This window comes from Mauremys mutica, chromosome 6, assembly GCF_020497125.1.
Source record: "Mauremys mutica isolate MM-2020 ecotype Southern chromosome 6, ASM2049712v1, whole genome shotgun sequence".
Taxonomy (NCBI): Eukaryota; Metazoa; Chordata; order Testudines; family Geoemydidae; genus Mauremys; species Mauremys mutica.
This window is the reverse complement of record NC_059077.1, coordinates 85,183,197-85,208,558: the sequence shown is the minus strand read 5'-3', so window position 1 is coordinate 85,208,558 and position 25,362 is coordinate 85,183,197. Positions and strand designations below refer to the sequence as shown.

General features: G+C 38.9%; 1 protein-coding gene across 2 annotated transcripts in view; it reads left to right on the top strand.

Annotated features, from left to right (window-relative positions):
• DAPK1 (death associated protein kinase 1) overlaps window positions 1–25,362 on the top strand; it is a 129,744-nt gene that overhangs the window by 61,600 nt on the left and 42,782 nt on the right. For both annotated transcript variants that reach the window (XM_045021935.1, XM_045021934.1), the window contains exons 4-12: window positions 12,839–12,977; window positions 14,489–14,618; window positions 14,920–14,968; window positions 15,072–15,098; window positions 15,576–15,728; window positions 15,863–15,908; window positions 19,511–19,600; window positions 21,111–21,203; window positions 25,081–25,200. In XM_045021935.1, the coding sequence (XP_044877870.1) occupies window positions 12,839–12,977; window positions 14,489–14,618; window positions 14,920–14,968; window positions 15,072–15,098; window positions 15,576–15,728; window positions 15,863–15,908; window positions 19,511–19,600; window positions 21,111–21,203; window positions 25,081–25,200 (847 nt within the window). The remainder of the gene's footprint in view (window positions 1–12,838; window positions 12,978–14,488; window positions 14,619–14,919; window positions 14,969–15,071; window positions 15,099–15,575; window positions 15,729–15,862; window positions 15,909–19,510; window positions 19,601–21,110; window positions 21,204–25,080; window positions 25,201–25,362) is intronic.

Sequence of the window (25,362 nt, the reverse complement as noted above, 5' to 3'; positions counted from 1 at the left end):
ATAACACTATTGGACACCTTTTTACATCTGTATAACTAAACAGAATTTACCCAGTGTATGTTGCTATTCTGCAGTGTTGAAACTCAAACTGAGTTTTTATATTCCTGCATTTGTCTTTGCTATGCTTCTTACCTTGCATGCAAGGCTAGTATTAATAGGTGGAATGGGGGCAAAATACATTTGTAAGAAATGGTTTTGGATAGTTCCTTTCGGTTCTTAAAATTCCTTCAGAAACTTCAGGTTTTAGAGGATAAACACAGAGATCGCTTTTAAGGGAAGGTTCCAAAAGTGCTTTTTGGCAGCGGCAAGCACATTCTTTGTAAGCTTTTGATGTCCTGTGCTGCTGCAGGATTGGTCAGACTCAGTTTAGAATCACCATTTACTCAGAACAAGAAGCCAGAACTAGTTGGGACAAATGAAGCTCTAGGTCACACCCATGAAGCACAGCATAGAACTTGTGTGAGCACATCTTGCTTTACTGAAGCATTGGAGAATGGGGGGTTCTAGCCAAAATTCAATTTCATGCTAAATATTATTATTAAAAACAAGGTTATGGCATTATTTAAAGTTGATCAGTATGACAGGTTTAATTGTGGGCCTGTACACCAATCTTCCACTTATGTTTCAAAGGCTTAAAGGCTGAAATTTGGGTTGTCCCTGGAGAAATAGTAGTGGAAACTCCAGCAACCACTCTCAATTTGAAACTGACACCAGAATCTTCGCCAGGGTTCTGTTTTGTCACTCTGTTGGTTTTTCTTTTCCTTTTGTGCTGATTGGTTTTTCTCTGCTTACTAGTTTGTACACTTAAAACTGTCCCTTTCCCTTCTTTCATATTTTTATACTTTAGGATATTGTGTGTGTACAGTGCTTTTTTCCCCCCCATTAGCCTACACAGAAGTTAACAACAGGAATTTAGGAAGGAAGCAAAGTTAGAGAAGATCAGAATTCCCGTGGATATTTCTCATGATTTATACATACTATAAATCCTAGTAAACTTGATGAAACCTATCTACAGCTATCCTACATGTGATTGTTTACCATGCCTCTACTTACCTGTCTGGTATTTATTGTCTTAGCTGCTTTAATTTGTGCTGCCTGTCTATGCTGCATTGATAATTAAGGAGGAAAAGAGTGAAAAAAATTAAGATCTTCGTTTCTACAAATATTTTGCATGATAAAACTTCTTGAAGATTTATAATTAGTATTGGAAGATCTACCAATCCGTCCCTTCTTCCAGAACCCCTTAAATGCTGCATCAGTGCAGAGTGAATGTACTGTGACTTATTTTTTCTGACTTATTTCCAGGAATGTCATTTATCACTTCCTCTAGCTATTTTAACACCTGGGTTGTGACACAAAATTCAATCCCAAGGATGTTTCAAAGGGTGGCTCCTGCAGCTCTGGTCCCATGGGGCTGGCTGTGCTTGGCTCCCTGCTATGGGTATTGTGACCCATCTGGTGCATGGGGTCACAGCACTTGGGGTCAGATTTGGCCCAGCCACCAGTCCATGATAGTGCGGAGCCAGCCAGGCCAAATTTGAATGAGTGATGCTGCAACCCCATGCATCAGGTGCAACGCTGTTCTCACAAATTTGGCCCCCAACCCCCCATCAGAGGGCCAAGGCCAAAACTGAGCAGCACTGTAATGCCATACACCATGTTGCAACACCCGAGCCAAGTCAGCCTCGTGGAACAGGAGCCACCACTACAGGGTAAGTGTGGGGTGGACTCTGTTATCTCCCCTCCAGGGTCTTCCCCTCACTGGGTCCTCTCAACCCCCTCCCTAGCCTATTTCTTGGGCCATGACAGGCCATCAATATGTACAAAAGGTTGGGAACTAGTGGTTTGTGCAGTTAAATAGGCCAAGGATGAAAGACCTACTGGAGTATAAATGTGTCCAGTATTCCATTGAGCAGTGTTAATTGATGCTAAAGTCCTCTTCTCACATGTCTGAGTAACATGCTGAACAAAAGGACTTTAGCATTAACTAAGGCCACTCACTTCCATATCGTTATACTTTATACCCTTTGGAATTTATGACAACTTTGATTCCTCTCCCTAGTTAAGCTCTACTCAATATAAATAGTTTGACAGATTCATTTGTTAACACTTGGAGTTTAAATGTCCAATCTGCTAATGCAAGACCTAAGGCTCCCAACTGTGTATGCAAAATCTAGTTGGTTTTACTTCTCCCAATTCCTAAGATATTTTCAACGTGGAGTCATTTGGTTTTTATATATAGTACCTAGCCATTACAAATCCTTCTTTTATTAATAGGATTATAACAGACCGTATAAGGCTCAAAATCCAGTATTGCTTTTGTTTATAGTTTCTTAAATTTTTATATTAATACACTTAAGTAATATTTCAGGAAACTTGTGTAATCACATACAAAGTTAACATTAGATCTAGAAGGATAATTTTTCTATCGATATAATATATATGTAATATAACCTTAATTATCCTTAAAATTACCTTCTTCCATATTTTGATCTCGTTCAGTCTTGTAGTCTAAGCAGGGTGAGGTCAGATTAGTACTTGGATTGCAGGCCTCTGAGCAATACCTGGGTGATAGAGGAGATAATGGGGGTGGTGAGCTTGCAGGAAGCACTCTTACTACTTAGTCAGGAAAAAAACTATAACGCTGTCCTTTGGAGCCAAAAAATCTTACCACGTTATAGGTGAAACTGTGTTATATTGAACTTGCTTTGATCCACCGCAGCGCGCAGCCCTGCCTCCCCAGAGCACTGTTTTACCGTGTTATATCTGAATTTGTGTTATATCAGGTCCTGTTATATTGGGGTAGAGGTGTACTGACCACTCAGAAGAATATGTCATAAGATTGATAGTGTTGAACTCAGGGAACTAGCCAGCCCTCAACTAAGTTACCAGTAGTTAGTTAATATTTTGCTTACCTAGAAAACCCCTTATTGTTTCATTCAGGGACGTTTTTTCACTTCCCTCGTTAGAAATTACTATTTCGCCTTGATGGTTCAGAAAGCTGTCTGACATTGAATTCATTGTGATATCACAAAGTTCATATAATTATTTAATTACAGGAATAAAATTGAGAAGATGAAGTGATAGCAGTCCCTTTAATAATTGAATAGAGTAATTGCTGTGAGAGCAAGATTTAGTAATTAGCCATATCACTACGATATTATGAAAAGCAATTGATAAAGTAAATAGATGGAAGTTTTTAATGTCATTCTGGGAAGACTTTTAAATACCGCATAATTCCAGTTAGTCGAAAATCCTAGTTATCCAAATCCATATTGTTTACCTGTGATGGGACGAACCCCCATCACCTGCAGAAGAAGCGGAGGAAAAACCCAATTAGAGAGATGCTCTACCTGTGGGGTGATTGACTGATTCCTTTCTGGCCAGAAGGGGTGGAGGTAAATGATGAGCCATTAGATATCCTGGGTTTGTAAATCTCCTGAGGGAACTCCATTGTGGGGAGAGACTGCAGAGAAGGCAGGATTCTCCTGCAAAGAGAAAAATCACAGCGAGCAAGACAGCCTTTTGTGAGAGAAGTCCTGGAGAAGGTGATAAGCTCTTGTGGGAGAAGTCCTGTGGGAGAACTGAGGGCAGAGTTGGTGATTTCATTGGATACTTGGTACCCTGGAAAGGGACAAGACTGGACAAGTGTCTTGACCAGAGGACTAAGTCACAGAACACAAAGACAAAGGATAAGTCAATGCAGCATAATGGAAGCAGCAAAAGGGAGCACTGGGGGTGCAGATCAATGCAGTGCCAACTCTAAAAGCAGGATGCGCTCTAACTGTGAGTAAAGGCAGTTATAGTCCCACATGTAGCCCTATATTAATAGCATGTCTGTTTATCTGAACACCCAGTTGTCTGAAAGATTTGGATAAATGTGAGTATACTCTTATATGTAAATACATCTTTAATGTTCTGATATTCCTATTCTTAGGGACAGACCCCTTTAACATTGTTTATGCTTAAACTAGTCCAGTAACAAAACTGAAATGGCTGTTATCAAAGAACTTGCCTTCTGTCCTGTCTCTGTCCATCCTAAGGTAACTTCTACCCGTTAGTAGGCAGTTTGACTATGTTTTCTCTCTGCATCTAATCCACCTTCCAGAAACCATTCTTTTCCTTTTACACAGATATTCAGCTACTGCTGTGGGATGAGCCAGAAAACTGTATATCTGGTGTAATCTCACAAAAACTATTTAATGTCTGTATTGACACCGTAAAGTTACATTTGTTGCCAACATTTTTTAAGTGATCTTCTGTTTTTACTTTTAACGCAGATAATTTCTTAATCAAAAAAGAAGCCACAAAACACTGCCCATATCTTCTGCAGAATTTTTTGTTTAGTTGCGATCTCTTAATAGCTGGAACACTAATTCAAATTAGTAAGCAAATATTGTATCGTCACTGCACTTCAACAAATCAGTATTTCTGATTTGTATTCTTTATGTAACTTGGGTATACACTGGAGGCATGTCAGTACAGACATCTTTTTAGTTGCTGTCAATAACTGTTAACATGCATTCTCAAGGAGGCCTTTCTGATGCCTATTAACTTTGATTTTCACCTCATGGTTCAGCTAATGGATTGCAATATTGCATGCAAGCTCCTTTATAAATAAGATGTACCCTTTTAAAATAATTCTTGTGCACTGTACATCAGCTATTTCTTTAACATAGGCAATAGACTGTAGAGGGGCTAATTCCAGCATTCCATCCCCTCATTACAGTTGTATGTCAGCTAAAGGATTAAATAAAATACTTATGTTCATGATAGTGCTGTATTTTCTAGAGAGAAATTTATGGGCATTGTCCTCCCAAAACATTGTTTTGAACATACATTTCTGTCAGCCTTGGGTAGACTATTCTTGATTTTCATATCATGAAGCTGACCTGGATAAAAATTCCAAGATAGTATTGCAGAAACCTTCTGAAGCAAATGATTTTCAGTACAAGATTCGGTTCTTATTCACTGACAGGGTGCTGGAACAATTTGTATAGTGGGGGTGCTGAGAGACATTGAACCAAACTCTAAATCCTGAATATAATGGAAACCACTTCAAGCCAGGGGGTGCTGCAGCACCCCCTGCACTCCTAGTTCCAGCACCTATGTTAACCACCATCAGAAATCTGTTTGAGGATCTTCCAATCTGCGATGTTTCGTTTCATTCTGTCATCCTGTTTAATTTTTTTTAAACTTTTGGATCAATTTTCATGATTGACTGCAAACATTTTCTCAAGTGGGAACACTACTAAAATTTCTGGTCTCTAGCCCCCATCATCCGTTAATCTTGCAAGAAATACCTGTGTTTGACGTATGAACTGAAACTGTCCTCCTCCTCCTCCTCTAATCTGTTAACTGCCTGCTCTTCTTTCCCTGTCACTCAGGTAGCTAAGCCAGTTTCTGCTCAGAGTTTTGTGTCCAGTTCTCTTCCTCCCCAGCTGCTACACCTCAATTGCCAGGGCACTGGATACCTGGACACCTCTCCACTGACCTTGGATGCATCACTTTGTTTCTCGGTGCCTCTGTTTTCCTTCCCACGCTCTATCTGATTTCTCTATTTAGATTGGAAGCTCTTTGGGGGCAAGGACTCTTTCACTGCAAAGTTAGGGATAAAATAATGCATTCCTGCCTCTTTTCTTGCAGAAATGTTTTGCCCTCTGATGTTGGAGAGAGCATATCTTAGATGGTTTCCAAGTTCAAAATATTAAGTTAGCCCCAAGATGTTTTTATAGCAAATTTCAAACTTGAATAGGATGAAATGAAAAATCTGAAGTATGAACATTTATTTTACAGACGAGAGAAATAATTTCTTATGGTGGTCTTCTGTGGGACATCTGTATTTGGATAACTGAAATTTGAAAAGTTGGCTAATCAGATGACTTTAGTGACGTAGCTACTTTTTTCATATACATGCACTTCTGATTTCATATAAAACTCTTCCTCTTGAACTGAGAGAAAGTTGTCACCTCCTTACCATTATTTCGGTTACTTATCCTAAAAAGTGCAGAATCAAAAATGCAATGTTCAGGATTGCTGATGATTTCACTAACTGCTTACTTGAGGAGTTAGCAGTCTCAACTAGTAGTGGACCCATTATATTCCTGTTTCACTAATCATGAGAGGTAAGGAATTAACTTACAGCCAGCAGCCTGAAGTTCACCTAGCTCATCCAGTTCATCAGACAGACAACCTCATGGTACTGGTCTTGTCTTGGCCTTAGATGAAGCTTTAAAAAAAGTCATGAGGTTTTTATTAAGGCAGAGTGCACTTTTGAGTGGCTTTGTATCTAACTTTGAAAGAATTAAAACGGTAGTGATTAACTCCTCTCCCCTGAGAACTCTTGCATCCCTATTGTGAGTTAATGTTTGTAGGTTATGGGAAGCATCTGGAATTGTTGACTTGCATTTATGTTAGTACACCTGATCTGAGGGAGTGTGACAACTGCGATTGGTAACACAAGTGTGCAGTTCAGGAGTGTTTTTTGGAACCTGGGCTGTTTGGTTGTGTATGTAGTTGCTGTTAAGTAGCAACTTTATTAGCTGGAGTGTGTGTATGTGTGTAAATAAATATTTGTAGGACACAACTAGTCGAGCACACTTAATCGCTGTTGTGAGCTGAACACAAGAACAATAGGGACCAGTGCTACTTTATAATGGAATTGCTGTGTTACTTAACAAAAACAATGAATTCCTATTTTGTTTCTTCAAAATGCTGTTTAAACTGTAACCTTTTTACTTTCTGGTCCATCACTAATCTCTGTCTCATCAAAGGAAGGGGCTTTTTGTCTTGACAGCAGCACAACACAAGAAAGTTGCTCTGAAATAGTCAATGTAGGAATCTAGAAGGTACAATAAAGCAGAGGTAGAGATATTTTGTCATAGTGTTGGGATGAAGATTTCTATTCTAAAATGAAGCAAGGAGTTACCTGAGACATCTCCAACTATAGACAGCATAGAGGAAACATTCATGCCATCAGACAGGCTGACGGAACAAACTAAAGGAAATCTGTTGGGTCAGAACTCCTTTTCTAACACTGACGTATCTCCAGATTGATACGATTCTAGAAAAATTATCAAATTGAGTCTCCTGAACAAATGCCCCAACCAACTTAAGAATTTTTTCTAACTTTCCTGATTCACTCCCCATCTCCAATTCAAGCAGCTTTGATTGTTTTTAAAGCTCTAGGCTTAAAATTAAAGTTTCTTCAAATACATTTATTTTTCATCATACCAAAAATCCTTAGATGATCCTTTTAATTATGTAATTCATTTTTGAGTATGAGCAGCATGGCACATGGCTTAGACATTAGGAGTTGATACCACTAGTTTTGAAAGTTAATTGGTTCTAAGCTCCATAATGATATCCTGTGAGAGCTGGTGATTAGTCCCATGTCATAGTTAAGGAGGCCTGATAACTTGTAAAAACATTTTCCATAGTTATTGGTTCTCCAGAGATGTAATACAATTCCTTTCCCACAGGGAGAACATGCCTGATGTAAACACATCTGTACAGTTCACTTTTAATATTCTGTTGGAAGGTCAGGTGGTGCTTGCACTAATAAATGTTTATAGAAATATCTTGTATAATAGCCCAGTTACTGTTAACTAATTTTATTCACGCAAATCATGGGAAAACAAAAAAGGAAGAAGCAGATGTTGACTTTGCTATGAACATGTGAAAATGGTTGCACAAAACATTCTAGAATGCAGGGTTAATATAAAAATGGTATGGTGCTTGGATATAATATAATACCAAACCACGAAACACTGCATTACAGGAATGCATAGAAATACATAACTGCACCTAATGTGTTCTGCTTTCATAATATGCTCTGCGTATTCTTGTATTATGTGTAAACTGAAAGGTTTTACGTAGGAATGAGGAAAGGTATAGTGCTTCAAGGAAAGTCATTGTGTTAGGGCAACTATAAAGGTGAGAAGATTTTGTAGTTTATTTTAACAGTAATGTAATTTAGATGTGACTTGAATTTAATTTAGTTACCCTGTTAATCTGAATGGTCATTGTGTAGAGTCTGCTGGATAGTGATCACTCTCATTCTGCTAATCAGAGTTGTTAGCTCACAAATGATCAACACTGAATTTATCCAGTAACTTCAATCAGCAGCTAGAAAAAAAGAGAAAATGAGCAGAGAATATATTCAGGCATGTGTAAATACCGTGTACAGAAGCTCTGAGAGTCTGTATAAAAAAGACAGAATACAGTGCCTGATAAACAGATTATCTGTACTACCTTCAGGAAGTAATTTTTATCCAGTCACTGGTTATTGTCATACTGCTGAGCTCTAGTTTCATGAACTCCTGTGGATACTTACAGCAATTCTTCTTACTTAAAGGTGCACTAAAAATAAAATCTCAAATTTCCATCTGCTTGAGCAAAATGTGCTAAATGGTCCAGTTTAGTGAGCTAATAGGGACATTAATCATATGGCAACTTCAAAGCAAACCCTTTTTATTTACCTTTCAGTTCTTCTAAATCACGTCAACTGGCTTCAGCTCAACATGGTGCATGGTAGGGCATCCTAATGAAGCTAAAACCAACCAGCTTGATTTGTAAAGAATCTGGAAGAGGAAGTGGGGAGGTCAGTTTTAGGTGATGGTGTGCTGTGTTGCCCTCCACCTCCTGACTTCATTGTGATTACTCACATGCTTGAAGTTAAGCATATATTTAAGTGCTTTACTGGGTTGGGGCCATGTGCTGAAGAATTGCAATGGGAATTTTGACACTTTATTTTCACCTTTAAAATTGAGCATAGACTAGAATGTACTTGATTTATTCAGCATACCACTACAGTTCCTATACAGATATATCTGATGAGCTATTATTGTGTGGTTCAAGCACAGTACTAGCAGTCAGAATTTTACTAATAGGATGAATGAGACACAGATTCTGACTAATGCGGGAGACATTGTGGTCTAGTGCAGTAGTGCCCAACCTTATTACACAGGAGGGCCACATAAACGTAAACACAACCTCATGTGGACCAAACAGATTCTACATATTTTCATAAGATTTCAAGTCACCTGTATTGATTTGTATTATAAGTTCAGCTTGTTTCATATGTATTTAGACAGGTTGTCTCTATTTACAGTGTAGTATATTTACACACTTGTATAAACTAAAATGAGGTAAACATGATGACAAAACGCTAATGAAATGGCCATTTGTATATTGTGTTGAAGCAGGCTGCAGGCCTTATGAAATACTCTGGTGGGCTGTGTATGGTAGGCTGGGCACCCCGGTCTAGTGAATTAGGTATGGAACTGGGAGTGGAGCTGTGAAGGACGTGGGGTTGATTTGTAATTTGAGTATGTGTGTGAGACCTGGTTGGGAATAGTTACTGTATAGCTATATTGGGTTATTGGCATGCACTCTAGGCTTTTTTGTGCTTTAGTATAATAATAAGGCTGTTAGGAAGCTAGCAGGAACGGCAACACAGTGACCCTAGATGAGTACGTTCCTGGTAAACATTTCAAGGGGGCTAAGAACCAATGCTGAGCTATTCAGCTGTGAAGATGCTACTTTCCAGCTAGAGTCAAAGTTACACAGCTGTTTTGCAAAGGTTGAGTGTCTAAAAGATCAGAAAGATGTTAACAGTTAAAAAGTCACTCTTAAGAGTGTTAGAGACTGTTTGGGAGGACCAGGCTGACTGAGGTCCTGCAGAAGGGGGTATGAAGCAGTTGGGCCTTACTAAGCTTTCATGGGGATGTCTTAAGTTAGGTAGATGAGCATATAGATGGTTTGTTTTACTGTATTAACTGCTAGGTGCAGATCCTGTTGGGAAGTCTGGCAGGTGCAAAGTCCAGTTGGATCTGCTGAGAAATCATGGTTGATACCTAGGGGTCTGTAGACCAAGAACAAGTCTAGGAGAGGGAGAATTGAAGGATTCCACCCCAGGACAGATGTAGGCAAAAGGCCTAACAACTGAGAGTGCACTCAGAGAGACCAGAAAGGGGTCAAAGGTATAGCTAGCCCTGTTACCATGATTCAGGCAGCCTGAGATTTAATCCTCATTCTGACACCGCTTTGTAGTGGGGCTGGCTAAATCATTTAGGGCCAGTTTTGTAAAGGTGATTAGGCACGTAGAGAAGCAGATCGGCACCTAGTGGGATTTTTGAAAGCACTTAAGTGCTTTGCTCACCTATTTCAGTGTGGGTCAGGAACCTAGGCAATTTAGGAATTCCCATTAGGCACCTATCTGCATCTCTAGGCACCTAAATACCTTTAAAAATCTGGCCTTTAACCTCTGTAGACCTCAGTTTCCAGAGTGGTATTAAAAATAGGGGAAAATTGTATTTAACTCAAGTTGGTGTTGAGAGGTTTACTGAAATAATTAATTATATAAAAAATATTGCTGAAGCTAGTCATTGGCAGATAGGTGAGACTAGCACTCAGCAGTTCCTGGTTTCCAGTCCTCTTCTCAATCAACTAAACCATGCTACCTCTCCAGGATAGGCCCGCCACCCTGTGGCTACCTCCTGCAATTAACAGTTCACAATAATATTTCTGGTAAGTATGACTTTTTTCACATGCTGCAGTCCCCTAAAGACAACCCAGTCTCCTGAAATTTCAGAGTCTAAAGTTTGGGGATGTGAAATTGCACAATGGCAAAACATTTTGCCATGAAATTTTGTAGTTTTTTCAGTTTCACTCAGCTCTAGTTATAAAGCCCATACATATCTGGAATCTTGAACAGAAGTACACTTTTGGATGGCATTTTATGTTACCTGTTGCCCCAAATGAAACTGTGAAATTGATAAGTTTCACAGCCATCTATAGGAATAGCAGTAAGTTGTGCAGCTATAGGTATCATTAAAATACCAGTAGAAATAAGTAGGAAGTATGTGATTGCAAAGGAGGGTTGTTTTTCTTGTGTTGTCAGTGGGAGTAAGATGAGACTGTAGAGTAGACCAAGTGGTACTCCAATGCAAGCAAACATTGGTGGAAGCTGTTAGAGTGTTCCTGAATATTTCCCTCATATTTATGACAGAAGACTATGGGTACATCTCCACTACAGCTGGGAGGGCACTTCTTAGCGTGAGTAGACAGACATATACTAGCCGTGCTTAAGCTAGCACACTAAAAATAGCAGTATGGCTGCAGTACCACACGCAGCGGCTCAGGCTAGCCACCTGACTCTACCCAGGGGGTTGGAGTAGGATTGTACTCAGGTAGCTAGTGAGCCGTGTTTAATTTGTAGGTATTTCATTTTTATACTACTGTACTAACAAAAGGAGTTAAACTTTTCCCTCATAGTCTCTAATTTTTGTATTTAATTATTATAGTTACCTTTATTATTATAATTGTTATTGGGAAGAAAATATCACTTAAAAAACGTTTTTTCCACCCATCTTGATGTAAGCAGTAAGAATTCATTAAAATACACTTTATATGAAATTTACATTACAATGCTGAAAGTTGTCTCATAAAAATAGACCTAATAGAACAAGTCAAATGTATTTTCAAAAACTTACACTGATTATAAAGCTGCTGTTGTATATTAATCCTATTTTTAATTATCAAAACTTCAAATCATGATCAAATTTTAAGATAGCGCTAGTGGACAGAATTAATAGCTGTAATTTTGAATTTCAGACTGTTGAAAATCACTATGTGAAGGAGTGAAAAATAAAGGAACTGTTGAGGGTTCCAGTATACTTCTACTTAACGACATGATTTTTAAGATTCAGGAGGTGACCAAATAAACCAGTGTTCTCAGTTTTAATCCCCAAAGTGAGAGAAATTTGGAAACTTTTAAAATGGTGTTCAGATACGTTAGTAGGTAAACAGAATTCAAGTCCCTATCTTGCCTCCCCCTTCTCAGTCACTGAGCACATCACCATTGATCCATGTTGATCAGGCTCTTACCTCAAATGACTAAGGAGTTGAAGATAATCCCTTTCTTTCCCTCTTCCCTCAATTCCAAGCTGTGTCCAGATCTTGCTGCTGTTTCCTACACATCCTTTCTGACCTTTTGTCTTCTTTCTGCCCACATACCTAAACACTCACTTCAGATGGTATGCCCTTGAGGACAGGAACTGTCTCTTCCTCTGTAGAAAGCACTTGGCATGTTTTGAGTGCAGTTTTAATATGAATGATTAAGGCACTAGATTAAATCAAGGATTGGAATGTGTTTTGAAATGCTCTGAGCACAAATAAAGCATGCTGGGGCTGCTGCTAACTGCAGATTGAATAAACCCTGATCTTGATACCTTCTAATCCTAAAAATCATCTATTATTTTCCCTAGCATTTTGCTGCTAGTGTATGCTAAAACATACTTTAGTTTTCTATCTATTCCAGCAGTTATCTGTGTTCAAGTACACCTCTACCCCAATATAACGCTGTCCTCGGGAGCCAAAAAATCTTACCGCGTTATAGGTGAAACTGCGTTATATCGAACTTGCTTTGATCCGCTGGCGCGCACAGCCTGGCCCCCCTGGAGCACTGCTTTACTGCGTTGTATCCGAATTCATGTTTATATTGGGTCGCGTTATATGGGATAGAGGAGTATATTTTCGTCACTTAACATTGAATTTTAACTTCTGTGAAAATGCGTACACATGTATGGGGTATTTTAATTTAAGCTATATAAACCAGCACAGTTCATGTTAAAATCTATCCACTGTATTCTCAGGAGGAGGGAAAAAAGTCTTACTGATTTTATAGGTATTAAATTATGCAAATTGTCATGTTCTGTTTTGATATGAATGTCATTAAGAGCTGTCAGATGCTTTATAAGATGGTGGGAACAGTTAAGCTACAAAAATCAATAAGTTAAAGTGTTCTTGCCAATAACCCCCTAACCTCTTCTCTCAGTGTTGCAGGTGGGGAGCTCTTTGATTTTTTAGCTGAAAAGGAATCTCTGACTGAGGAGGAGGCCACAGAATTTCTCAAACAAATCCTTAATGGTGTTTACTATCTTCACACTCTGCAAATTGCCCATTTTGATCTCAAGGTATGTTGGACAGATAAAAATTTGGGGTACTGTAAGCAACCCCCTTAAAGTCCCGATTATGCTAGTAAAAAAAATCTCCAGTTGTAACACAGATCACATCTTGAAAATGTGATTGCCAGCCTGTATAGATAAGGGAGAATGCAGCTGGAAAGTAATTGTTTCCAATCGTCTTTTATTTAAAAAGCAAAAAATGCTTTCCCCCCGTTTACATAGACTGGCAGTTACCAACAAAACTATGGTGCTGGAAACAGTTTTCAAGAATGATCTTGAAACCTATGTCAGGTTAGGAATTGTATGTAGTGTGGTTGTGGCCTTGATTTTAGAGCTGTGCAAATAATCAATTTTTCAGTTCCCTGACAATTCTGAAAAATCAGAACAATAAATCATTTGAGGTTGAAGAATATATCTCATTTAAATTTCAAGCAATTTTTTTTACTATTTTAAAATAAAATGTAAGGAAATTTCAAAATAAAAGGTCATTTCAAATAAAAAAAAAGTTGACACAATGTTTTGACTTTTTTTCCCAAAAAATTGTTTTTTTCTACATGAACAACTGGGCAAAACTGACACGCATTTGCAAAACATTTTTATGTCAAATTTGCATTTTTGCTAATAATAATAATAATAAAAAAAAGTTTCCGACAGATTTTTCCCTACTCTGATTTTGATGCAACATTCTGAACTGGAAAATTCTTCTGGCTGTGTTTCCATTCCATGCATCTAATACTTTCACTCAAAAGATCTGCATTTCTTTAAACCGAAACAAGACAACAAAATTGTTTACTGTCAAGGATGGTTGTGAAGCAGGTAGCAATTTCCAAAAAGTGAAAAGACAGTTTCAGATCAATCTGTCAGTGAAAAGAGAAAAGTAATATTATGTGAGAAATGTATATGTATTTTTGCATATGTGAACTCCATTAATATTTTGAATTCTTTTTTAATATCATTTTACTATTTTTCTCTTTTCATAGCCATCAATGTTTTCATGTGTTGAGCATTTCGATATTTCTTCTTGATTTTTGGGTTGTGGAGGCTCCAAATCAGGAAGGCATCTCAATTGAAGGAAGGTATTTAAAGAAGTGCTGAAGTCCTCCTGAAGATAATGGCCATGTCTACACTATGGAAACAAAGATGAATTTTTAACATGTGCTAGTTAACACATGTTAAAATCCTAGTATATCAAAGGAAGTTGTAACATGTTAGCTGTCCCAGGTAGAGGAGAGCCTAGGGTTTACCTCAACTAGCTACCTACAACTGCAGTGTCTGCACTAAAGGTAAAATCCTGTCACCACAGAAATCAATGAGCTTTGTGCCATTGACTTCAATGGAACCAGGATTTCACTTTAGAATTTTAACATGGATTAGCATGTTTTAGCTAATGTGGCTTCTCTAGGGAACATGTGTATTTTTAAGACAAGGCCAAGAAACTAAAACACATGCTTAAGTGCCTTTTCCTTGTAGCCTGTGCAAATTATGAAATCTTTTTTGTTTGTTGGTTTTTGTTTTGAAAGCCTGAAAACATAATGCTGCTGGATAGAAATGTACCAAAGCCCCGCATTAAGATTATTGACTTTGGCTTAGCACACAAAATTGACTTTGGAAATGAGTTTAAAAATATCTTTGGAACACCAGAGTTTGTTGGTGAGTACAGGTTATGCCTTATATATCGTTTTCTTTTCCTTAAGTCTATGAAACCGTGCATATGGCATGTCTCAACTTAGCTATGATTTACTGCATACAAATTCTGTAAATGACATTTTGAGATTTTTGTAAAGTACACCAAGTTCCTCTTCAGTAACTTGGTTGTATCATTGTAAACAATTTTCTGTTGTAATGACATTGCAGGTTATAAATCAGTTTTTTAAGGTGTCAGAATTCAATAAAACTGCTCTTTGCTTCTTTGTTTGCTTATGTACTTCACATACTATTCATTCTCTCTTAGCTCCTGAAATAGTAAACTACGAACCCCTTGGTCTTGAGGCAGATATGTGGTAAGTTAACGAACCGTTCTGAGGTGGTAGCTGTCATTATTATATATTATATTACTGTTCTGATTCTTTCCCTCTCTCTCTCTCTCTCTTTCTCTCTCTCCAGGAGCATCGGTGTAATAACTTACATTCTGTAAGTATCAAAATCCATAAATAGTTCTTTGGGAACATTTTTATTTTTTTTTAACATTATATTCTGATTCTGTCCTTTTGGCTTTCAGTTGTGTGGTGTATTTTTTATGTCAATAAGACGTATGCATAGCATATGGCCACTTAACTAAAGTGCATTGATTATACATGATTTTCACCTAATTGGAGTTGAATAATCAAAGCTATAGCATAATTGTTAAAATAATAGCTAAGAGTCAATGCTGAGATAGTGGAATGGAAGCCTTGCTTAGATGATTAGGCAGTGTTCCAAAGTGATGTTAATCTTAATTCTCTGAAGTTAAATCACAGCTTTCGTCTTTGTAAGATCAGGTCATCTTTAAGATATGTCTGAACTCTAAAAGCAGAAAGCCTCTTTTTTTGCACTTCCTTGTCAGATCTTGCAGGGATGAAATGGCATGTAGCATATAATATGTACTGTGTCCAATCTTACTTTTAACAGCCTAAGTGGTGCATCACCATTTCTTGGAGAAACAAAACAAGAAACATTAGCAAATGTATCTGCTGTGAATTATGACTTTGAGGAAGAATTCTTCAGTAATACCAGTGCCCTAGCTAAAGATTTTATAAGAAGACTTCTAGTTAAGGATCCAAAGTGAGTTACTTCTCTTCCTGTGTTTGTGCTGTGGCATCCTGAATTACATATCATGGTTCAATTTGTATTCTGTGTTTGTGCTCATCTGCTAGAGTCAACAAAGTAAAAGGAGTATTTTTTTCTCCCATTTAAAGGAAGAGAATGACAATTCTAGATAGCTTGCAGCATCCCTGGATCAAGGTTAGTGTATAAGGAATTCACTTTATATTCGCTTTTGTTTATCAATCTGTGGTATGTATACTTGTGCTTATTCAACTACTTCATGAAAACTAGAAAGCATAAAGTGGTGTTCCCACTTAATAAATATCGCAAAGCTAATTTGAAGGCTGCTGCATATTGGCTATAGACTTAATTAAGTTATGTTCTGTACATGGTAGTGATGGGCAAGTACTGTAGCCCATTATTCAGACGACACTTATGCGTGGTCAGAGAGAGACAAATGTTCAGGAAAGAGTGTACCAACAAAGATACATTTTCTGAATCAAATCCAGTTTCCCCCTCTTCCTAACCTTCTTTTCAAATCCCTATTTGAGTGTGGCTAAATGATGACTGAGCTAAGGAGGGCTATGTCTCTTCCTTGCCCCCTAATTGGGCTGAGAAGGGAACTGCTGGGACTGATCCACTTCTTTCCCAATTAATATTTGGCTTGAGTAGGGTTTTCTAAGATATGGTGTCATCTTTTCCACAGGAGAGAGGGATAGCTAGGTCATAAGTGGGAGAATAGGGCCTCTGGCCTTTTTTGATAATACAGGTCACTTGGTGCAATATGGCCCATTTCTAAGAGTGTGGTTTTGAAAAATTAAAATAAAATTGTTCCTTCCTTGTCATCTCTGGAAGACTTGATTTAGCACTATCCAGAGAGGACCTAACTCCATCAATCATCCCCCAACATTCACTTCCATTTAATGGTAACATAATTTCAACAAGGAGCTCTTGGGAGCCTCATCCAGCACACTGCTGTATAATAATCTGTTAGGTCTTATTAAAATGCAGTTGTGCTCTGAAGGATGAGTAAAAATTGCACTTTGTTCACTAGATCTGTTCCCTGCATAAGTTCCGTCCTGTCTGCTTCCTTTTGTGAACTAAATAAAGAGGGACAAAATAAGTGCATACTGCTCTAAGCCCTGCAGAGCCAGCACTCCTAATTGGAAGTGAGCTGAATTCTGTTCCTCCTTATGCACAATCTATAGAATAATGCTTTAAGTTCCAGTCAGTTTATACCTATGCAAAGTCAGTAAAAGCAGTGGAGTGATGGAAATGTCACTAAGAACATATTCTGGCTTGCAGAACTTTTATTATGGGTCATGATGATGTACAAGACGCAGCTTGGCTCTCAAGTTACTTGGTTGAGTTTGCAAGGCTGGTAGTTAGGGGAGGGGGAAAAAATCTCTGCTTGTTCACTATATGCATTTCATCTGGAAATCATTGAACCGGAATCATGAAACCTCTCTGAGATGTTCTTACAAAGTCTCTTCAGAGTATAACTACACTTCAACAGTTGGTTTAGTACCGATTTTTTGCACTAGAGTTAGATCTGTGCAAATAACCATTTTTTTCAAGTCTCTGGCAATTTCAAAACAAAATAGTTTGGGATTGAACAAAACGTTTTGTTCAACCTGAAACTAAACATTTTGTTTCCATTTTGGGCATTTGACCCCTTTAATTTAATAAAGAAAAGGAATTTTGGCAATTAAGGGCTAGATTCACAAAGGGACATTCACAAACGCATGGTAGTGGTGTTGCCTCCTTTATACGTAGGATGTGGAAGATGCAGGTTTGAATCCCCACTCTGGTGCAGGGACTTGAATTCAGGTCTCACCCATCCCAGGTGAGTGTCCTAATCACTAAAGTATTAACTGTTGGGGGGAAGGGTGTGTCTCAGTGTCTCCTATTAAGATATTCTACTTTGTATAAATTAAGTATTCATTGGAGCAGGGACTGGAATGTGGGTGTCTCCCAGCTGAGTGTCCTAACTACCAGACTGAGACATTCTCTCCCCACGCCCCAAAGAAATATGTAATTATTTATTTAATGTGAAACAGCTTCAACAGGAGAGATTGTGTGACAGACACCCCAGAATACCCTATAGTTCAGGGAGTCCTGAGTTCAAATCCCTGCTTCAGAGTGGGGATTCAAACCTGAATCTCCCAAAAAGCCGGTGAGTGCTCCAACCACTGGGATGTTGGGTATAATACCACCACAGTTCTGCGAGTGGCAGTTAAGTCTCTTTGTGACTATAACCCAAAAAACAGAAACATTTCATTTTGAGATCTCTGAAAAAGTTTTGACTAAAACAGCCAAAATCTATATGAATTTGCAAAATGGCTTTGTCAACCCAAATCTGCATTTTTTTGGTGAAAAACTGCTGAAAATTTTCACCCTGTTTTAGGTAGAGTAACTAAATCAGTTTAGTTACACTAGTATGAACTCTAAAAATACACACACTTAAACTGGTTTAAATTGTACTTAAGCAGTTTTATATTAATGTAGTTACTCTGGTTCAAGTTTTCCAGCTCCAGGCACAAGAGAAGTAGTTAGTCTGATAGCCTGAACACCCTGATTTTCTAGATATCTCATTTTCCTGCCACCATTTGCCCCCTGTTTAAAAAAATAACAATCTAGCACCCCAGTTCCATATGTTAATCTAGATCGTACACTGGCATTTGGGGCCTTCCTAATCACAGAGCGTGCCAGGTCACTTAACACACGCATGTACTCATCTGAGGGTTGGTGCTCAGTGTTAGTTCTGAGAGCTTATCTATATGGAGTGCATAACTCAAGTGTAAATCTGGCCAGTGGACCCTGCTGCCACACACTAAAAGTTCTGTAGTACAGGTTTACCTAAAGCACACTCTGAAACTTCTAGTTCATGGCAGCAGGGTCTACACTGCCACTTCATGCGCTGCCAGCAAGAGGGCTGTAGATTCACACACCAGCTTGACGCACATTAAATCATCATATAGGTAAGCCTTGAGAAGTGGCATGCAGCACTGGAGCCCATCACAATTGTAGCTGGGACTTGATTTGTAAACTAGTGAAATGACATGGGAGATGTTGGATACCAAATTGATTATACTGAAAGCAGAACAAAACCTGGGCTGCATTTATAATCAACCAGGAAATCCTTACAGAAAACAGATCTTTGCTGGTACACCAGGATGCGGGAGGGGTCTCTGCCTGACAGAGAGAAGTCCTAGGTTAAGGATTAAAAAAAAAAAATCAAAAGGTTTACAAAACATTTAACTTTCTTTTGAAACTTGGTACCTTATTACTCTGGAAAGATCTTTCAAATTAATAGAGCAGTCAGCTACTCTGACTAAGCTCATTAGCTGGATGTTTCTGCTAAGGCAGTCAGCAGCAAAATAGTTTGTCTATGCCTCTAGTCAGCACTATATTCATAAACTGTCTTTAGGACACAATGAGATGGAACTTAGGGTTTGGGGTTTTGTATTTTAAACTACAACTTAAGGAAAAAAGAGGGATGATATATGTGCTTAGAGACCCTAACTCTTTGGAACACGTGACATTTCTACAGGTGTGGCTTCCTGGAGTGCCTGCTGCTTTCTTCAAGGATGGTGACTGCACACTCTGCTAGGTCTTGCATATTAGAATGGTGCCTTTTTGTATGCTTTACTGCAATGCTGTGGACTTCACTGTCTTTGCAACCACAGATCATTGTTTAGTAGGTGTTAAGATTGTACAGCAGGAAAATGATTTTGTGAAAGCAGTGGCATAATTGGGGGATATTTAAAAATCTCCTTTTGTGCCTCTTTTCCTCATAGCCTAAGGATACCCAACAAGCACTTAGCAGAAAAGCATCTGCAGTAAATATGGAGAAATTCAAAAAGTTTGCAGCACGAAGAAAATGGAAAGTAAGTTATTTAGCAAGTCTTCATAAAACTGGTGATGAATGTAATGGCATTCTCTTCTCGGGATAAACACAAGTGAAATATTGTTAATTTTATTGCTTTTTTGCTCAAATGAAGCTTACTATTTGAAGCTTCATTAAAAATAGAAAATACATTTTAGTACCAAATCAAAGTCTTTGCAGTAGGGGGGAAGAGGAAGGAAAAACCTCTTCTTGTGTTGACTTGGTGTACATTTGTAGGTGCTCAGATACTGTGGTTGTGGGGTTGTAGCATAAAAAGCTAAAGAGAAATTCTGTTCATTACTGAACTGAGTATGAATACATAAATTATTGTTGGGCACTGAGCTGTATTCAATTTATATAAACTGTTTTTATATAGTATCAAGACAGTCAAAGAACAAGAGTGCATATTTACAATTTGAAAAGCATTTATATTTTATTATATTTATTTTTTATGCCTCTAATGTCATGTCAAATGTTATAGATGTTCATGGCAGTGTAAATATGCAAGGAAGCTAGTCTAAAAACAATGAAAAGGAAACAACTGGAGTTGGTCAAAAGTGGGGGGGGATTTGGTTCCTGCCCCACAGAGATTACAGTCTACGGCTCTGCGCCTTGAAAGACTCAGAAGCTAGGCTCACGTAAACTGAAACTGGGCATGGAATTGACAGAGTATAGGTAGGTGTAAGGAGTAGAATCAGCAAAGGAGAGAACTTCACTTCTTCACCACACATACTGCAAGACCTGCACTGAAGCAAGGGAAGGAAGGGATGTGGCATAAGAAATCTATGTACAATGATACCAGAGTTAAGCAAGAGCCAGCAATGGGATGCATAAATTATAAAAGAGAAGTTCCTTCTTTGGAATAGAGGTAAAGAAATAGGATTTTTCTCTCTGGCTTAAGCAGTAGAAAAAAAAATACTACATGTCTGCCTTCAGAAATCTGTTCGCCAAGATTCAGTGTCTGGTTTAGGTGGGATCAACTGTGCTTGTAAAGCTTAAGTTGCATGAGAAATGTCAATCTTCTCTGGTGTCCAAGAAGAAGCAGTGTGTGGACATCTTCATCCTTTTGTATAATGTAACATTTAAAGGAACACTATCAGATAATTTAGGTCCAAATTAAACTGTGTATGTGTGCACATTTTAAAATGAGAAACCCTGTTCATAGAAATATTTTCATTAAATATATGGCCTGAGCAAGGGGAATTTAGCACAAGTAATTTTTTTTGTTTACATAGAAAAATGTTTAAATCCAATGCTTGCTACCCATTGTTGTTCTACTGAAACAGACAAGTCTGTTTTTATTACCAGTACAGATGAAACCCAATGAGTAAACAGCATAAACAGTGAAAAACCTGATTTATCAAAAATTCTTTCCACTTGAATGTGTTTAAAACCACAAATTTCCTTTTCTGTGGTGATAAAGTTTGTTTTAAAAGAACTATCTTCCTATCACAAATGTTGTATTTGGTATTTTAAGTAAAAATAGCTTTTCTTTTCTTATTTTTAAAAAGCAATCAGTACGCTTAATTTCATTGTGCCAAAGATTATCAAGATCCTTCTTATCCAGAAGTAACATGAGTGTTGCTAGGAGCGATGATACTCTGGTAAGCATATGTTTTTATTGGTTTAATGCTTTAAATACTTTCTGACATATACCAACATGAATACTGAAATATTTTAAAATGGATATTATTTCCAATGTGGCAAGAATAGATTCAGGAAGTTTTAGGCCAAAAGGGTCCATTATAATCATTTATTCTGACCTCCTGCATAACAGACTATAGAATTATATTCACTAACTTCTGCATTGAGTCCAATAACTTGTGGTTCAAATTTATTTATCATGTTATTGTAGGTTGATTCATGAGAAACTTTCACACCATAGTAATGATAAAATAACCTGCAAATGATCAATACATCTTAGTTGATCAGGGTACTGTATGATATAAACCATTATTTTTTAGCAAAAAAGCTTAGAATATTTAAAATGAATAAAAATGTAGGTGCTGCTACAATGTAAATGTTTCAGGAAAACATGTGAGGGAAAGGAAATAATTATGAGCAAGCAGTAGCCAAATTTGAATAAGTAAAGCAGTCAGATGTAAAAGTGGAGGCAAGCTGACTTGAGATGGGTGTTAAGGAGTCGCGCACCCGAGGGCTCACCACAGTAAAGGCACAATTGCTTAGCATGCCTTAGATTTAGGAGATCTGTATGTCTCAGTCAGGAAACCATAGAAGTCTGTAGAGTTCCTTAGTTTTCAAGGTGTAAGAAGGAATTGTCCCTTGTACTAACACAGTTATGGAATGCCCTTTGTGTTATGGCAGATAGAATGGAAAATGTATGACACACACATTGCCAGGGCTGGGCAAACTTTTTGGCCCAAGGGCACATCTGGGTATGCAAATTGTATGGCAGGCCATGAATGCTCATGAAATTGGGGTTGGGGTGCAGGAGGGGGTGAGGGCTCCAGCTGGAGGTGTGGGCTCTGGGGTGGGACCAAGGGGTTCAGAGGGCAGGAGGGGAATCAGGGCTGGGGCAGGGGGTTGGGGCATGGAGTGGGGGTGAGGGCTCAGGGTGGGGGTGCAGGGTCTGGGATGGGGCAAGAAATGAGGAGTTCGGTGCAGGAGGGGGCTCCGAGCTGGGGCAGGGGGTTGGGGTTTGGGGGTGGGAGGGCAAGGGCTCTGGCTGGTGGTGCAGGCTCTGGGGTGATGCTGGGAATGAGGGGCTGGGGATGCAGGAGGGTGCTCTGGGCTGGGACTGGGGGGTGCAGGAGGGGGCTCCGGGCTGGGACAAGGGATTGGAGCATTGGAGGGGCTCGGGGGTACAGGATCCAGGTGGCAGTTACCTCAAGCAGCTCCTGGAAGCAGCCGCATGGCTCCTCTCCGGCCCCTATGTGGAGGTGTGGCCAGGCGGCTCTGCGCATTGCCACGTCTGCAGGCGCCACCCCCGCAGCTCCCATTGGCCGTGGTTCCCAGCCAATGGGAGCTGCAGGGGCAGTGCACAGACCCCTCCTGACTGCCCCTAAACAGAGCGCAGAGCGGCCCCCAACCCCACTCCCGGCTGGAGTGCAGGAACAGGGCAAGCCCCAGACCCTGCTCCCGAGCAGGAGCTCAAGGGCCGGATTAAATCGGCTGGAGAGCCGGATGTGGCCTGTGGGCTGTAGTTTGCCCACCCCTGCTCTAGAGCTTCAAATCGTACCACAGCTGTTCATTGGCAGGGTTAGGAAAAAAAATTCTGTGCACCTGTTTGTGCATTATTAATTAGATAGGGCCAAGAGGCTCCAATTAGAGTTAGCATAATGGGGCTATGCAGGGTGTAACTGCACAGAAAGATTGGAGTTAGCATAATGGGGCTAGGCAGGGTGTAACTGCACAGTAAGATAGCAAAAGCAACCAGTAGATATATGTCCCTTCATTCATCCAAGGTAGATGTGTTGAGTTCTACTCTGTCAATACCTTTTTTTTTAATCACAACTTGTTTGCTGTGTGTCATGTCTATCTTCTGGCTTTGACTGAAGCCACTGGAGGGCAATTCTGAGTATTCTGGAATGGCATAGAGGAGAGGATAGGCTTGCCCTAGAGTCCTTTCACAAAATTACCCTTTCTACTTACTGTCGTGTTTAGTTGTGCTACCTGATTCCTGCATTCCAACTTCAGATGTAGCTAGCAGCTGCATATCAGCGGTGTGTCTGTATAACTTGTGGAGAGAGTTCAAGATGACTGATGCTATAGAAATGCAAAAAACGTGCTTATGATTCTCTAATGCGGTGTTTGCAACATCCTGATTTATTACCATAGCAACTGTTCCTCCCTTTCTCCCCTGGACTGGTCTACTTGACCTTCTGAATTAGTCAAGAAGAACAGGATGATTCAGAAAGGGCAAACTTCTAGTTGCACCCAAGTTCTATGGTTGACAGCAATGTCAATAAGTGAAATGCAGACAGAAGGGCATTTTTAATTAATTTTTTTATACTCTTTCTGAATGTAAGAGGGATTTTTAAAGACCTAAAGGTCAATCTGCAAGTGTAAGTCTGGATATGTCTACATTGAAATCAGGAGTTGTGATTGCAGCACGTGTAGACATACTTGATCTAGCTAGCCCAGGCTACCACCCCTGTTGCTGCAGTTATAGTGCTGTTGGTTCTTGAACTAGCTAGCTAGATCAAAGCTAGCTCTGGTATCTCTGCACAAGCTGCAATCACACCTTCCAGTTTCAATGTTTACGTACCTTGAGAGATGTTGAGCACCCTCCTCTCCCACTGACCTTGCAGGATGGGCCCAGAGAGTATATTAGACCCTATGCCAAACAAACTTCCTTTCAGTTTATGCAGATGTATGCCTTTTCAGTGTAAACCCTTGGGAGTATAGTTAGAAGCTTGTAAATCCGGAAGCTTTCTCTTTTTAGCTTGCTCTTCAGGTTTTAATGCAGTCTTTAGGAAATATCCTGTGATCAGCAAAGCTTAAACATTAATGCATTAGAATGAAGTAAACATACTTTTTTTCTGAGCATTAATAGTCTTAAAAATCAAAAATTCTGCAGAGACTTTGTTACCCATTTTATCCTCCCATTATCCCTCCTGTGCAAGTCATGTTCTCACTTCCACTTTCCTTTTCTTATCGTGCTATTTGTTCTATCACCCATACTACTCTTTTTAACACTGCTATACTTTTTAACACTGAATCACCATTGAAGATATGTCACACCAACTCTTTAGCAGGCAAGTGCTAGTGTTTAAAACATTAATTAACTCAGGATAAGGAAGATTAGAGTGATTCAAAAATCAGGCTACATGATTTTCTTTTCTGTGAATTTTTGCTGACTTACCCATGGAGAACACAGATCACCCCTGGGAAGTATAAGGTTTGTACCTGCATCTTATCTTGTTGTTTTAGATACATTTTTTTTAAACAAGTTCCTATCATAACTTGCATCTTCAGCTTTACTTTATACAACTCTCCATTTAGATGATACATGGAAAATTCCAGTAAGGAAACAATGTTTGAGAAAAAAAACAGGAGTACTTGTGGCACCTTAAAGACTAACAAATTTATTGTAGCATGAGCTTTCGTGAGCTAAAGCTCACTTCTTCGGATGCATAGAATGGAACACACAGACAGGAGATATTTATACATACAGAGAACATGAAAAGGTGGAAGTATGCATACCAACAGGCAGAGTCTAATCAATTGACTCTGTTTGAGAAAGACTTCTCTGGAATCTCATGCAGTAAATAATGTGTACAGATGTGGAAAAAAATGCACATCTTATTAGGGTAAATTTTCCAAGTAGTGTTCCTACATTTTAGCCACGTGACTCCTGTGAATACGTTTTCCAGTCTTGCAGCTAAATGGCTGTACAGTGCTTTGAAAATGTAATTTTCTTTCCTTATCCTGACAGGTGCTGGGGGATTATTTTTTTTTTACTATTATTATTTTGAAAGCTAATGATGATTTTTTTTCTATTTCCTTGTTAACTTTGAGGATGAGGAGGATTCATTTGTGATGAAAGCCATCATTCATGCCATCAATGATGACAATGTTCCTGGACTACAGCATCTCCTGGGATCGCTGACTAATTACGATGTCAATCAACCCAACAAGGTATGGTGGTAGGTCTGTGCTGTGACAAGTGTGTGTGTGAGGGGGGCAGATATCTGTTTGTTCTTATATAGAGTGATGTGGCTATAAAATAGAAATGTAATATTTGAAATAAGACTAACAGTCAAATGGCTTTAAGCTGTCCTAGGAAAAGTTATGTTAGGA